This window comes from Aythya ferina (genome assembly GCF_964211825.1).
Source record: "Aythya ferina genome assembly, chromosome: 19".
NCBI classification, from domain to species: Eukaryota; Metazoa; Chordata; class Aves; order Anseriformes; family Anatidae; genus Aythya; species Aythya ferina.
The window spans coordinates 6,053,040-6,067,801 of NC_140309.1; the positions used below are offsets into that span (position 1 = coordinate 6,053,040).

The following is a 14,762-nucleotide window of genomic DNA, read 5'->3' on the forward strand; positions in this document are numbered from 1 at the left end:
GGTAGAGTTGACAGTAGGTAGAATTGAAAGTCAGTAAAGAGAGTACAGTAGTCTATTATTGCCATTTTTGCATATACATACGACTTTGGGTTAGACTCACTGCATTTCTTTAGAAGTCTTCTGTAGCACCACGTCGGAATGTGAAGCTGTTATTTGGTTGTTGCCTCCAGCACTGCCTGGAAACAACACCATTGGCTGAAGTTATATGTAGACTCTATATGATAGACCACACTGCTACTGACATCAAGCTGAATGTGCATGTGGGTGCATGTAGTACACAGACACACGCACAAAAAAACAACAGTATTTCATACATGGATACAAACCTGAAAAATGGACTTTTCCTGTACTCTGTTTTTCCCTTACGTAAATCTGAAATGTGTTGCTGGAGTACATGCAGCATACATATTTTACATTTACTCCAGGGACTATCCAAAGAACAATGTAAACACAAGCTAATACTGTTTAATTAAGTAAGTTTTAATGAGACCAGAGATTTAAAGCCTGTTGTCGTTAAGACTGTTAAGTTTTCTTGTACTTCAAAAGAACGTGTTTCTTTCACCAGGAAACAAAATTTGCTTAGTTGTACACCTACTTCCCTGTACATGGGACTTTTCATTTCCATATTCAATACTATGTTCTGTCTGGTACAAAGGTAAATATTCAAGGAAAATTTGGAAAAATTGAGGTTTTCTTATACTATGGAACCTTTGCACTGAAATGGGTAACATTTGAAAGCAGCATTAGCAACTAGGTAGGATCTCTTGTCTCATTTTCAGCAGAAGAAGCACCTGTGCACCTACAGATTTGCTGTTAACATAGAGGGTGCGGGCCATGGGGAGGATAGGTTCCAGCATGCAAAGATTCAGGCTGCACTGCAAAAGATGAGCTGTAATGCTCTACACCAACAGTCTTTTGCTGGAAATGCACAATAATTGCAGGTCACTGCAGTTTTCCTGAGGCTCTGTGTCCCATACACTCAGACATGACATAGGAATTCATCCCAGAAAGTAGAAAAGATTTTGATTTCCATAGTTCCATGCTGCAACTACATGTAAACTGCTTTTTGGTTTTGGTTTTGTTTTTTTTTATTTCCCCAGTGTGCACTAACTTCCTTTCTGTTTTGCCACTCTAGTGTTTGTGCTGTTTTTGACGCCTGTGCAATAGTTTTACGCTCTATTTCAAACAGGGTTTAATAAGATATCCAGGGAAAAGTGTGTTGTTAGCTAAGGGTGCTTTTATCAGTTAATCTCTTTGTTTGGAGGAGGGCTGTATACAAGCTGTACAATGCCTTTAAGAAACTTCTTCCAAAACTGGTATAAATGGCAGTGGCTAACAAGCTGCAGCTGACCTGAACAGTAAAGGAGGCACTTAGTTCTTCCAGCAGTGTAGGGGATTAGATTGTGCCTAAAGGTAAAAACGGATTTGTCACAAAAGTCATATTTTTCCCTGCATTTGTGCACTTCTTGCATTAAATTTAGTGCTTTTGTTTCCTTTTTAAAATGAAGCATTCAGAATTGGTAAGGTGCAACTCTGTGCGTTTCCTTGAGATTGTTAGAATGGAAGCTACTTATTTCGCTCTGTGCTTCTTCATGTACCTGAATACTTTGGTACAGCTCACATGTGAAAATACTAGCAGCAAAGGTACCTCCTGCACAAATAGTGCATCCTTCATCTGTATGAATGAACATCTTTTTGCATGTGTGAAGAGCATCCTTTGCTTATTCAGGAGATGATCAAAATTCCTATTTCCCAGATCTCAGAGAAGAATTTCCCCTTGCTCTTTTTTTTTTTTTTTTAAGTCATGTCCCTTTCATGGCTTATTAATCTGTAATGAGACTCATCTGATTTTTGCATGGCTAGCAAAATCCCAGTCCTTCATTCACAAGTAGCCGGTTTGCTGGCAGTCACATTTTACCGCTCTCCCCCCGTTCTTGTGGTCTCTGTGGTCCCAGCTGCCTTTGGTATAATTCCCAGCCAGCAGACCTTATCACCAGGTATCTGCTGCCTGGTGTGACAGTTCTCTAGTCAAGTCTAAAAGTGCAGGCTTTTAAAGGATTATGCTCGGTTTTGTGTGTATTACTGAGATATTTTTTTTAAGTCGTGAGGCTTTACTTTTCATAGCAAAGTTTGTCTTTCTCCCATATTTCTGCCGAATGAGAAACAATTTGTATCCAAAGGTATTTTTCCTAAAGCATTGTTAATGGCAGCTGCTAATAAGCTGATGCCTTTAAACCACCCCATCTCTGTGTAAGTACATTGAAGTGTATTGCTAGCTGTGAGTCTTCTGGCAGTCTGACACTTTTTCCAAATTCCATTATTGTTACAAAGCATACTCTGGTGAATGTCCTGCTTTTCCTCTGATGAGCCCTATAAGGATCTGGTCCTTTCCTGTGGGTGGGATCAGAGGGCTTTCATGTAGGAGCGGATGAGGGCATGCAGCAAGACACTGTCCATCAGAGGCTCCGTGGTGACTCTTCAGGTTTCTGCCTCTTCTCTCATCTGTTACCAGGCACAGTTAATGCAAGAAAGCTTCTTTATCTGAGAGCAGGGTTTCTTCAGATTTCCTGGAAGACTGCAAGCACACTCTCAGAGCTGTAGCAATTGATGCTTGTGCATAAAACCCAGTGTGGATGACAAGGCAGTCAGAGCAACGGGAACATGAGGGGCTCCAGAGTGTCTGTTGCATCTGATCTACTGTTAATACAGCAGTTAAATCTTAACTGCCATATTTGTCATCAGTTGTGAAGCAGAACATAGCTATATCCCAGATATGTGTTCAATTAGTGTTAGATTGCATCTGTGCATGAACCATAGTAAAACTGCCTCTTTTTACACGAGCACAGTTATGTGAATTAACTGTCCTGTGTGTAAATGCATACTTAAACCCGCACTGGGACTTTATTAATCTCCACTCAGCAGCAAGCTAATTTGAGACTAGTCAATAAGGTGATATTATATTTTACAATTGATTTTTTTTTCTTTTTCTTTTTCTTTTTTTTTTTTTTTTTTTTTTAAGTCATGTTAGAGGAACCTTCACTCTGCTTTCCAGCAAACTCCATTGATTCTTCTCAACCTAAACGCTTAAAGTTCAATTTAACATTTAGGGAGTAAAAGGTCTCCAAAGGGACTCATATCCATTGATTTTGTGTCAGAGTTGAAGAGCTAAAGTTTAAAACACACTGAGCCTACAGGGTAAAGAAAGCTGTGTGTTGTGGAGCCACGTGGAGCCATGTAAACTCATTCTTTCCCTATTGTTTTTCTGTAGAGGTTACAATAAAAGCACTTAAAGAGAAAATCCGAGAATATGAACAGACCCTGAAGAACCAAGCTGAGAATATAGCTCTTGAAAAAGAACAAAAATTACAAAATGATTTCGCGGAGAAGGAGAGGTGAGTGTGCATGTGTGCTCTGTAGATACTGTAGGGGAGAGATGTATTTTTCTGTTTAATCCTCCCAGCCAGGATCCTTTCTTTGGTGTGCTGAGACAGCTCATATATTGAGTGATTCTGGTGATTTATGTGTTTGACACAGAATCATTTGATACTCAACTTTGCACAGAAAAACAATCGTGAAAGTGTAGGAGTAAAACAAGGACAGATTGTTGCTTGGCGGTAGTGTTGTGTGGGGGGTGTCATGTTCAGAAGGGTGCAAACCTGCTTTTATTCTTCACTAGCTGCATTGTCCTTTGTGACACTAATCTTTCTCCATTAGCCGACAGTGTAATTCAGTCCACTGTGTCCACTTTGTGTGTCAGAGTATCACAGTACAATCTGTACAACCCTGAGCTATTTCAGATGAAACACTGTACTCAAGAGGTGCATCACCCCTGCCGGTATGGCCATGTTTAAGAAGGGGCCTGTGTTCCTGAACTAGAACTTTATCCTCAAAATAGCTTGCACAGTCCTGTGTTAACAAGTATTTTAATTTTTACATTACTGTAATTTTTTTTCTTGAAGCATCTTGGATGCATTTCTAATCTTTTGCAAATGAGTAAGGAATGTTTGAATCTTGTAAGCTAGTGGGCAAACAAATCTGGCAGAACAAGACCAAGGGTCTTAAGAGGGAGTGCTTTCAAGCCAAGTTCCCTACCTTGAGAACTTATTTCTGCCATGGAGCGGTAACACTGAAGCTAACATATTCAACTTGCTGCGAAAGCCCATGAGTTTACATGAGCTTTTCAGTTGGCACATTGGTAGTTTAAATTCAGATCTGAGTGGGAAAAACCTACCTGTGAATGCCAAGGTTTTTTTATTCATCGATACCTGTGGTTACTCTCCGATAAGTAACATGCAAACAGTGACTTTAAAAAGAGCAATATAGAAATGTGTAAATATGAAACAAAATGACAGGTCATTGAATGCAGATAACAAAAACAAGCATGTATAAGAGAGATTTTGAGTTCTCAAAGCATATAATTTGGTATGAAGGGAACTGATGCATGTTTCTTGCTATAAATAGTTATCAACCTGGTCAGCAGTGTTGGAGAATAAATTTATGTACTCTATAGACCACAAGTAGGATGCTGGTAGTTTTATAAGCCAATTCACAATTCAAAAATCTGCAGAATATCTTAAAAGCAGTGTTATAAAAAGCAGTGTCTTCTGGGAGGTGTCGGATAAGCTCCCTTCCAAAGAGGAGTTTTATAACTTCTTTTGTCCACCCTTGAGCAAAGGGTGTAGCGCCTGTATGGCAAGATGATGTTAAAATGTATACTGCTGACATAAACAAGAAAATATTGCCTGTGGACATAAGAAATGTGAGCATACTAGAGGTCTGATCGTGTTATATAGAAAATATCAATGTGAAATTTGTTTTGAAATATGCAGATTTTTTTTTAAAGTAGCTAATAATGTTATTGCATTTGGCATCCATTACAGCTACGATGAAACAGCTGCCACATCTATTCAGTATATCACTTAATGGCAAGAAATTTCTTCATTATGACAGTAAAATGGAAATGTATCATTCTTCTTGTACTAACTTTGTACAACAGAGGGTGCTTGGTGACAATTTTCTTAATGTGTGTGACATTTCCAAAACAAATTATGCTCAAGAAAACCTTCCACCGAAGTTGTCATTTATATAGCAGTCAACTCTTGTATAATGTTCACAGCTTATGTTATGAGGTGGCTACACTGCTAAAATTTTAATAAGTGGGACTGCAAAGTATGAACAGTACTGCAATGTGACATGATTTATGGGTCCCATTGAAGCACCTTGTAGTCTGTGTGGTGTTGGCAGTTGTCTGATTACAGTTGAGACAGTTAATCACTCTATCTTCCAAATTTGCAAAATACAGATAAGTTGTTTAACATGATTACGAGCTCTGTTCTCACCTCTTCTTTTCCCTTTATAGAAAATTGCAGGAGACACAGATGTCGACAGCCTCAAAGCTGGAAGAAGCCGAACACAAAGTTCAAGCTTTGCAAACAGGTTTGGCATCGCTATTCTGACCTATACCATTGCTCAGGCTGGAGGTGAGAGGACAGAGATCGTTAGCTGAGTCAGGACTGTGTGTGATCCAGCTCTTGCAAGCGCAGAGAGATCCAACAGAGTTTGAACGTGCTTGGTGAATCAGAGCTTCTTTGGGGCTTCACACCTTAAGTGAACACTTGGGTTGCAGCCAGTCTGTTGGTAAACACAGTGGACAAGGCCAAGCACGAAGCACGTACAGAACTAGAACAACACAGCAATTAAAACAGGCTATGGAACTTTGCATCCATGTTGTGTTTTGCTCTGGTTTCACACATTTCTGAACTATGATAAATATTTATAGTGGTCTGAGTTCAGTATGAGCCCAATTTCCACCAGTGTTCCTTGCCTGTTCCTGTGACTTGCTTGCCATTAATACTTCTGTTCATCTCTGCAGTTTTATATATTCCAGCTTGGGATACATTTGTTTTTGTTTCCTTTGAGAACACAAGAAATGTTATTCCCTGAATTACTGCAATAAATATTTCAAATGAATAAGCAATTTAGCCAGCTTAATAAGAAATGAATAATGTCTAGCTTTGTTTAAGTAGAATAGAAATTGGAAATTTTTGCAATGTAAAAGTAATACCATACAAAATTGTGAAAAATCAAGATACGTTTTGCTAAGTCATAATGGTTTGCCTAGGTAGAAAGATAGAGCAAAGCATTTTTCATCAGGAGGTATACAGCTTTATTTATGGCTCAGTAAAAAAAATGGAGTAGTCTTTTTGCTTTTCACTACTGTTACAGTGCTGTAATGCTTCATGTTTATGCCTTTTAGCCTTGGAAAAAACCAGAACAGAACTATTTGATCTGAAAACAAAATATGATGAAGAAACTACTGCAAAGTAAGATTTCACTGTTTTCTTCCTATTTCTTTCTTCAAGGTATCACTGGTTGTTGTTTTTTTTTTGTTTGTTTGTTTTTTGGTATCCATCTTTTGAAGACAAAAGGGGTGGAAGAGGTTCAGGAGTCCAAATTTTTTTGGAACGCATTGTCATACTTTGGCCTCCTATAGAAAGATCAGGAGTCATCTTAGTTTATTCCACCCAATTCCCTGGTTGTGGCATGACAGTCATCGCTCTCCCAGGTACAAACCAAACTACACAGAGTGACATTTTTGGCAGGCTTTTGCCTTTTTGTGCATGTGTGTTAGAACATGCAGGTAGCCTCAAAAATGTATATCCTGATCTTCTTTATGGCTACTGTTTTCACTTACTCTCAGTTTAATTAACAGTCAATGCAGGAAACAAAAGAAGTGAGACAGATTTCTGCTGTTTTTCTTTAAACCTTTCATACATGTATTTAAAGGAATATAGTAATGAGAAGGAATTCTCATGACCAGCAATAATCCCAGTACTAAGCCGAAAGAGTCACTGTCTTTTGGAAATGGGATGGGAAAGGAAGAATCCATTTCAGATGGGTGCCCTGGCTTCTGTAAGGGCAAGGGATGGAAGATGCACCTCACATCCCTGTGCTGACTGGCCCCATCATGCTGGGAGGAGTGCTGTGGTCTTGTTTTTGCTGGTAGGTAAGTGCTTTCTGGTATGGCTCATGGCAAAGTCAGGTTTGTCAAGACCACTCAAATTGGCAATAGGTTTTAATTTCTTAGTGTATGGTTCTGCAAGCACAGAGGATTCAGTTCTTCACTGAGCATCTGGGGAGCTCAGTGCTTACAAAATTCAGTCCACAGTGGTTAAGAGTCAGTGTCCAGGGTTGAAACACCTTTTACATCATTAAAGATAAAGTTGTAGGTAATTTTGGGGGTCACTCTGTAACTCCAGTTTCGTTTGAGTTCCATATAAGGTAATTAAAATTGTTTTTTCCCCCCCTCGATTTCATCCTTCTCTAAGAGACACGTGCTAATGATGTTTCTGATGGAGCCTTAAATTACTGCAGATTGCCTTTATTTCCTTTTCTGCGCATAGCTGATGCTGGCAGATCCGTTGCTGGTATTTTGTCTTGCAGTTGATTCTGCGGCAACAGTCATAGATCAGGGCTCAGTGATTGTAGGCACCGAGCCTTGTAACCCCTGACCCTTTTCAATGTTTTTATTTGCAGAGCGTTTGCTTCGTTCGTTTTTTCAATACTATTTCCCTAAGTACCATAATTTATACTGGGCAAAAGATGTACTCTTAAACTGTTTGTTTGCACTTGTAATGCATTTCATTTTTTCAGAGGGATTCACATGGAGATGTTTTCATATAATCTTGAATATGATTCTTAGCTAATATATAGAGAATTACATCGAATTAGTAGCATCTGCAGTAACAACAAGTTTATTGTGTTCTGTAGCAGAATGATTATGGAGGCTGGTCTGGGATATAGGGATCATACAGCTGAATCCTGAAGCAGACATTAAGCATGTACTTTATCTCCCAAACTAATGTACTGTGAAAACAAACTTGTAGAACCTAATAACAGCAGAAATATTTTATCATTGTTTTGGATATTTATGGCAGGAATAGTTCTTGCATAACAGCAGTCGTCTGTGGTGGTTGTAGCCCAAATTTTGCAATATGGAAATCTAGAAAAACATGAAAAGGGAACTGAATATAGTCAGTGAAATTGAGTCATTTATTTTAATTGTAAAAGCTGGGAGAAATGTTGAAAAAACACCAATAAAAATGGTGAAAGACAGTTTGATTCTTTTCTAAAAAGAAACCCTCTTTTGATCTAAGTCTAAAAAGCTACTTGTATTGCCAATTTTAATTTTGTGTTTTAAAAACATGTGATTTTTATCTTAGGCCAGAATTGTTAGTTTTACAGACACTTATTTGATGCAGATGAATTGGAATGCCTTCAGGAAAAAAAAAGATAATTGTCAATTTTTTTTAAGCTAACAGTACTTTTAAGATTTTCAATTTTGGAGTAGATCAGTCTCTTAACTGTTTGTAACTTTGAAAAGCTTTAAAAAAAAAAAAGAAAAAGGAAAAAGAAGAAGAAGAAATACATAGTAAGAAGTCTTCAGTATCAGCATTGAGGAGTCTGGATTTTGTCCTAGTGACCAGTGGTTTTGATCTTGAAGCTGGGAATCACTTTGTCAACTTGTTTGTTTATCTTTTGGTGGTGTTTTCAAAATGTCCCAGTTCGAAGTGCTGTGTGCAGAACGAGGTATGGAGGTAACTGGCTGAGCCTGATGCTAGCAAGGCATCTTCAGACGAGATCAGTTTCTGGACTTAAAATCTTGGGTCATATTAGCTGCTGCCATCCCATTTTATAAAAATCCCCCTTCCCTTTGCCAGTGGCCAGGTACTACATGTGCAGCAGGAACAGGGATGCTCCGAGCGCCCCCTCCTCCTGGCTCCCATCACACAGATACCATGCTCACAGGGCGCCGAAGGTGTTAATGACAAAAAGAAGTTTGTTGTGTGCAGTCATCACAGCCTGTCAGCTGGAATATCAGAAGCTGAATTTGACAAGATGGCAGCAGAAAAGTTTTCCATGTGTAGGCTTGAAGTAAAATGTAATTAGCCTTTATGTGCAGAACAAGGATCCATTGATGAATACAGCTGGTCTTTGTTTTCTTCTGTCATTGAGTGTGGGAGGTAAAAGTGTTCTTCTTCATGTTTATTAATACAAGATTCCTTAGACAAATGGCAAGCACAGTTTAATATTTGTTGGAACACAGAGGGGCTTGCCAAAACAGTTGTTGTGTAAGAGGATTTCAAGGTTTTCAGATTATAATCATCTCTGGGTTAAATAAATGAATGATTACTCTGCCTTTTTCAATTAAAGAGGCACATCCTCTCTCGAGGCCTGATACTGATTTTGTTTGCTGTCCCACACGTTTCTATCAGCAAACCTGGATTTAACCAGCACTAATGAGTTTGATCTGGAGATTCTATCAGAGCTGAAACTGAAAAGCAAACTCAGGCTTGAGTTTCATGAAAATTAAAGATTTCTTTTTTTCCACTAGTGCAACAAAATTATTTTACTTCTTCACCCTCTGTAGAAAAGAACAGGACAAAATTCATTTGTGCATTTCCTTAGTTTTCTGGGGACAAGCTGTCCTCCTTGCTAACGTGCTTTTTCACTGCTGTTTCACTGCGGAGTCCTAGCAAGTGTTTGAGGTTCCCAGCTGAGCTGTTAATGCTCCCAGCCAGAGCGGTTGAATTCCAGTTCTAAATAAATTCCAGAGCCACCTCTTTGCTCCTGCCCCTTCTCTCCCCAACGTAAATGATTTCTAATTGGAAAAGGATCTTCGGTTGTAGCACATGCAGTAGGCTTGTTACATTACTGTTAACATGTGGGTTGAGGCTCCCTGCCTTTGATGAAAGAAAATATCGAATTTCACTGAAATGCTGCATTTTCACCAGTAAATGTTAAATAGTCTTGTGAGGGTTTTAGGCACTGCACCCAATTCTGCAATAAAAAACCTTTGTAAATAAGACAGAGCAAAAAATGTTTAGGTTTCAGTTGTCAGTCAAAGCAGCTCTGCCCCTGTTTTTTGTTCCTGTATGATTTTCTGGGAGATGCTGACTTCTTGTTCTTCTAAAAGTAGTGTACGTGTAGAAAATTAAATGGAGGAAAAAGATTTTAATATTTACTGAAGGAGTCATCCTAAAACAATTCCTTTTAACAACTTACTGAAAAAACTGCTCTCCAGTATATGAAGCAGGGTCCATTTATAGATCAGACTGATTATTATTTTTTGGCAATATAGTGGAGGATGGCACAGGATGGCATACTGGTGTAGCATCACTAAGACTGTACACTAGTGCAGTATTGCAAATTACCTCCACCATATAGATCCAGCTGACTTGTTTTAATCCTGGACTACATTTTAATGAAAACTAAATCAGGAAATGGCAAGAGTGCAGTTGATGAAAATGTGGCCTGTGAGCTGGCAGTCCCTGCTTTGCGATAAGGGAGAGATTTTCTGATGTTTCAGGACCTGAATCTGTAAACTAGACTCACAAGATTTCAATATCAATATTTAATCTTACTTCTCCTGTGGTGGTCACAGACGTCAGCCGGTGAGGCTGGGGACACTGGGGTGGGCACCGCATTGTATCTCTTACAAAGACTGTCTCTGCCCTAAAGAGCTTATGGTATGATATCATGACACCACACAAGAAGTTAATGAAACAACTAGGTAGGCGCTCAGGAGCGGGAGGACAAAGTAATGCCTGTTTTCATCCGCGTATCCTGCTTGGAAATAAATCCTCAAGTAATCTGCACAAAGTCAGAGGTGGGTGACAGATGGGGACTGCTGGGAAGGAGGCAGGCAATGCTGTAACACAGGCAGGAGGGCTGCCGGAGAGGTAAACATCCCCTCCTGTTACCTGCACGCGAGTGCAAGGTGCTTGAGTCACCACTCCTGGGGACAGGAAGCGTTTTTGGGGGATTGGATGCCAAAATACAGGGACAGAAGGAGACGCTTGTGTTTCCTCCCTGTTTGGGGTGAAGGGTGCTCCTTCTACTGGTTATTTAGTGGATCTGTTCTTCAGGCATCGATGCAAGATAAAGTTTTAAATATGTGGATTTTTGCACAAAAGGAGTGCGGGGCTGGGCTCGAAGGCAGAGGAGCAGTAATTTTAGTCATGAGAATTATTTCTACTTAAAGTTACGTGATGAAATTGGAGTTCAAGTATTCATGTGAAATCTTCTGTTACATTGGGGCAAGTCTCAGTTAACTTTGGCTTCAGGGGAATAATTCCCTATATATACTGAGAATTGAATTTGGCCTATGAATTATTTACTTTAATTTTTTTTAACAAATCTTTCTTGTTTAAGTACTAGCTCGTACCGATATATCACTTTTCAGATGTTTGTAGTCTTCCATTTTGACAGTGCTCAGGGTCAAACTGAATAAAAAATAAAGTCGTGCTCCCTCCAGCATTACATAATTACTGTGATAGATGTCCTCAAATGCTGCTTCCCCCCATTGAGCATGAAATACTGTAGTTAGGGTGGTTGTGTTGAACATGACATGAAATAGCTTCTCTTTGCTGTGCCTTTAAGGTCTTAAAGTTTCCTATTTCCTGTTCTTTTGATGAGTCATTAACTTCTAATACTCATCTCTGGAATTATTGCTGTATTTAAAGTGATTTCGCTAAAAACAGGAGATGGAGAACTTCATTGGCCATGCGTCTTACAGCCTTTTCTCTTCTTAAATTTCCTAGTCACACAGCCATCGGTGAAACCCCAGGAGTAGTGATAGTAGTGGAGGGATGAGAAAACAGTGAGGATGTTAAAAAGAACTAAATTTAAAAAAGCAAGAACAAGTGAATGTCTTGAATCTTACAGAAAGCTCTGGGTGCATTTTACAATCTGAGACATTTGTTAAAGGTTTCAGCTGTGCCTTATGCAAAACTTAATAGTCACCGTGTAACAATGTATTTCTTAATGCTAGAAATGGAGATTAATGAAAATGCTTAATGAGATCTTCATTTCAATTTAAAGCTCTTGTGTGAAGCAGGGCTGGAAAGCTCCTGTGCAAACCAGCTTTTTTTTTCTTTTTTTTTTTTCCAAATTTTGGGTTCAGCCTCCAGTCAAAACAGAAAAATTGCAAGATAGTTATGACAATAAAGCACTCATCCATGTGAAGTGCTGGGTGCTTGCTTTGCAACATTGTCTTTACTTTTGGGTAGGGAAACTGAGGCACAAGGAGCAAGTGTAATGCTCACAGCCAACAAGTCTGGTCTTGGCTGGAATCTAGAAATATGTGGACACCAGAAACATAAACCACAACTGGCAAGAGTAATTTTCTTGTAATCTTCAAGTGTGCATTTATGAGAACTCCATGGAAATGGAGTATTTAGAGTTTGTAGGAGTTAGTACCGGGCTGTGTTGTTTCTTCTGCTAGGCTTGTAATGCTTGCAAGTAGTTAATGTAACTTTCTGACAGCACAGTAGTGCCCTAGGTCTTTCCAGGGTTTTTATTTGTTTGCTTTTTAACCTCGAGTGAGACTGTTCAGATCCTTTTTCTAGTGTAGCCTAAAAGCTGGTGTTATTTAACAGCCCAAAGTAGAAAAAAATAGCCTTAGGGTATTCCAGCATATTCTAGTCATCACCCTGTTACGTTATCTGTAACCTTGGGTTGACATGAGATCCTAAGCTGCAAATCTTTAAATAAATACAGAATATTGCACCAAAGGGTCTTACCCTACTGTGCTTGCCATGCTGGTGGTCATCCTGACTACAGCAGCTATAGCAGTTCTGACCTGGGTGTGAAATCACAGGGAAGAGGCTGGAGTGTCCTCGGTTCATGAGTCTCATGAGGTGAGAAGGGGCAGAATGGGCCCTGTCCTGGCCATCCTCACGTGCCCTTGCTGGAACCAGACCTCCTCAGGCTCCTGCAGGATGCGTCCTTCTGCCGAGCAGCAGAGACCACCAGCGTCTTCCTGCAGCCCCAGCCTGCCACCAGGGACCTGCATGCCCTGCGAGCCTGACAATAGGGCAGCCCAGTTCTTTGGAGTGGTCTTGTCAGGGTAGCTTATTTTTATCAGGAACAGCTGGACTCGGTGAGGTGCATGTGGGGGCTTCGTGAGGATGAGGAGCGAGTTACGGGGAAACAGCCCCCTTCTCGAGGCAAAGGCCCATCTGCACCCAAGCATGCGCAGGGCTTGGGCCTCCACGTCCTGGTCTGCTGGGCTTGGTTGTCATGCAGCATTCTCATGGAGGTCTACAAAGGATAATACCTATTTTTTTTGAATGCAGAGTACCAAAGCAACAGAGTAATTTTGCTATAGTACCACTCGTGAGGTCTTGGCCTCGATAGCAAGGAGGCTGTGTGGTACTGCCCTGGCTCCTCGGCACGGCTGCTGCTAGGCTGAGGCTGTGGGGAAAGCCATCAGGAGGAATCCGTCAGTCATCAGAAGCGAATGGTTCATCTGTTTTCGAGAGGGACCTGTCCTGTACGATACGCCGGATGACCTATTTCCAGTCACAAAGCAAAGCTCTCCATCAGGCTCTCAGTTAAGCTGGCAGTTCTTGCGGTAGCCTCCACCTAGCTGTGCATTTAATACGTAGGCTTTCTGTACTGGCATTTACTTGAGCCTCTCCTTGCGCTCAGAAAATGGATTCCAGCTGCGTTTCCCACTCCCACGCAATAATAGTGCGGGCGAAAAAATGAGTCACGTCGTGTGTGTTGTGCTGCCTCGCTTCATGGAAAAAGATGGCCACCCTGAACGAGAAGGGGTGTTGAGGAAACTTTGTGAGGGCCTGAGCACAAAAACACTGGGTCCTAGAAAACGGACTTTCTCCTTCCTTTATCTCCTTTCCCTTTGGAAAGCCGTGTGTTTGCCATGGGAGCTGGGGGATCCACTCTGCCATGTCCTGCATTGCTCCACACAGACAGCACTTGCACTCATCCATTGTTTTCATTTCACTTTTTTGTTTGGCTTTCTAGAACAGGAACATATTCATAGTCACTGTCAGTGGCTGTATCTGGCCCAACCTTCATTAAAGTGTCCATATGCTGTTTCCTCATTAGACAGGTTTTTCAGCGTCTCATTAAAAATGTACCTAAATGTGTTTCATCCCTCCCCTGCCTTAAAATGTTACTGCGATGCCACAGCTGTAAGCCACATTACTACAGAAACAAGAGTATTATACTTTCCGTAATTGCTTTAAAAATGTATTTCTGTTTTGGTTTTGCCACCGTATCTATTAGTTCCGTTGATATTGGGAATTTTTAGGTGTTCACATTGCATGGGGTAAAGTCTGCAGAACAAAATCCTACAGCTGCATAGCGATGCACGTCTTCTCTGCCACCAATGATGGCTTTCAAACTTCTGACAAGTTTTTCCCCTGCTCACCTCATGTAAATCTTTGACTTCCATTTTAACCCTTATCCTTAATGCGTGTGGCTGAAGCACAGCTCAGGGAGAAGTATCTGCACTGGACATCAGGGAAGCATGTCCTATCTGGTTCAGCCTCTTCTAATCATCCTGGAGACATCACTTAATGGGAACTAAGAAATATTGTCTCATTTACATATCCTCTGATCTCAATTAAAAGACAATAACGCCATGTGAGATTGCAGTTTTGTATGCCACAGAAAATATCTGGTATGGTGAAACCTCAAATGAATCTTATTATCTTGAAATTTTTAAAGAATGTTTTAATGAATGTGTTTTTTAAAATTGTATCTTTGAATAAGAAGCTGAGAATCCCAAACATAAGGAGCTAGGAACCAGGACCGAGCACTAATTCAGGGATTTGGAAGAGAAATGTTGGCCAGCTCGTGGAGCAGAAGGGATAAGGCAGTATGGTGCAGGCACTAAAACCAAGAAAAACAATAGACAGCGTGCAGGCCTGTTAATAACTTCATTAGCATTC

At 40.3% G+C, this 14,762-nt stretch overlaps 1 protein-coding gene across 7 annotated transcripts in view; it reads left to right on the forward strand.

Moving 5' to 3' along the window:
• The window catches only part of CUX1 (cut like homeobox 1), a 268,432-nt gene that overhangs the window by 133,711 nt on the left and 119,959 nt on the right, over positions 1-14,762 (forward strand). For all 7 annotated transcript variants that reach the window (XM_084492961.1, XM_084492955.1, XM_084492956.1 and 4 more), the window contains exons 6-8: positions 3,269-3,392; positions 5,360-5,436; positions 6,257-6,323. In XM_084492961.1, coding sequence (XP_084349087.1) covers positions 3,269-3,392; positions 5,360-5,436; positions 6,257-6,323 — 268 coding nt within the window. The remainder of the gene's footprint in view (positions 1-3,268; positions 3,393-5,359; positions 5,437-6,256; positions 6,324-14,762) is intronic.